At 66.0% G+C, this 235-nt stretch overlaps 1 protein-coding gene across 1 annotated transcript in view; it reads left to right on the top strand.

The window, feature by feature from the left end:
* The window catches only part of LOC104625465 (pentafunctional AROM polypeptide-like), a gene marked incomplete at its 3' end in the record, with an annotated part of 5,852 nt that extends 5,624 nt beyond the window's left edge, over positions 1 to 228 (top strand). Inside the window, exon 5 of the mRNA XM_010293092.1 lies at positions 4 to 228. Within this exon, the coding sequence (XP_010291394.1) occupies positions 4 to 228 (225 nt within the window). The remainder of the gene's footprint in view (positions 1 to 3) is intronic.
* Between the last annotated feature and the right edge of the window lie 7 nt (positions 229 to 235).

Below are 235 nucleotides of genomic sequence, written 5' to 3'. Positions count from 1 at the left end.
GTCCCCTGATGCAGGGAAAAGCCGTGAACATCGACATGGCATTCATGACGTACGTCGCCCACGCGCGGGGGCTCATCACCGCCGAGGAGAAGGAGCAGATCATCCAGTGCATGAGGGGCCTGGAGCTGCCCGTCTGGCACGGCGGCTGCAGCTGGCCCCTCATCAAGAAAGCCCTGATGGAGCGCCTGAAGCACAGCGGGGGACAGCCCCGGATGCCTCTCCCCACCGGCCTCGG

This window comes from Phaethon lepturus, unplaced genomic scaffold (assembly GCF_000687285.1).
Source record: "Phaethon lepturus isolate BGI_N335 unplaced genomic scaffold, ASM68728v1 scaffold20108, whole genome shotgun sequence".
Lineage (NCBI taxonomy): Eukaryota > Metazoa > Chordata > Aves > Phaethontiformes > Phaethontidae > Phaethon > Phaethon lepturus.
This window is presented reverse-complemented; position numbering and strand designations above follow the sequence as displayed.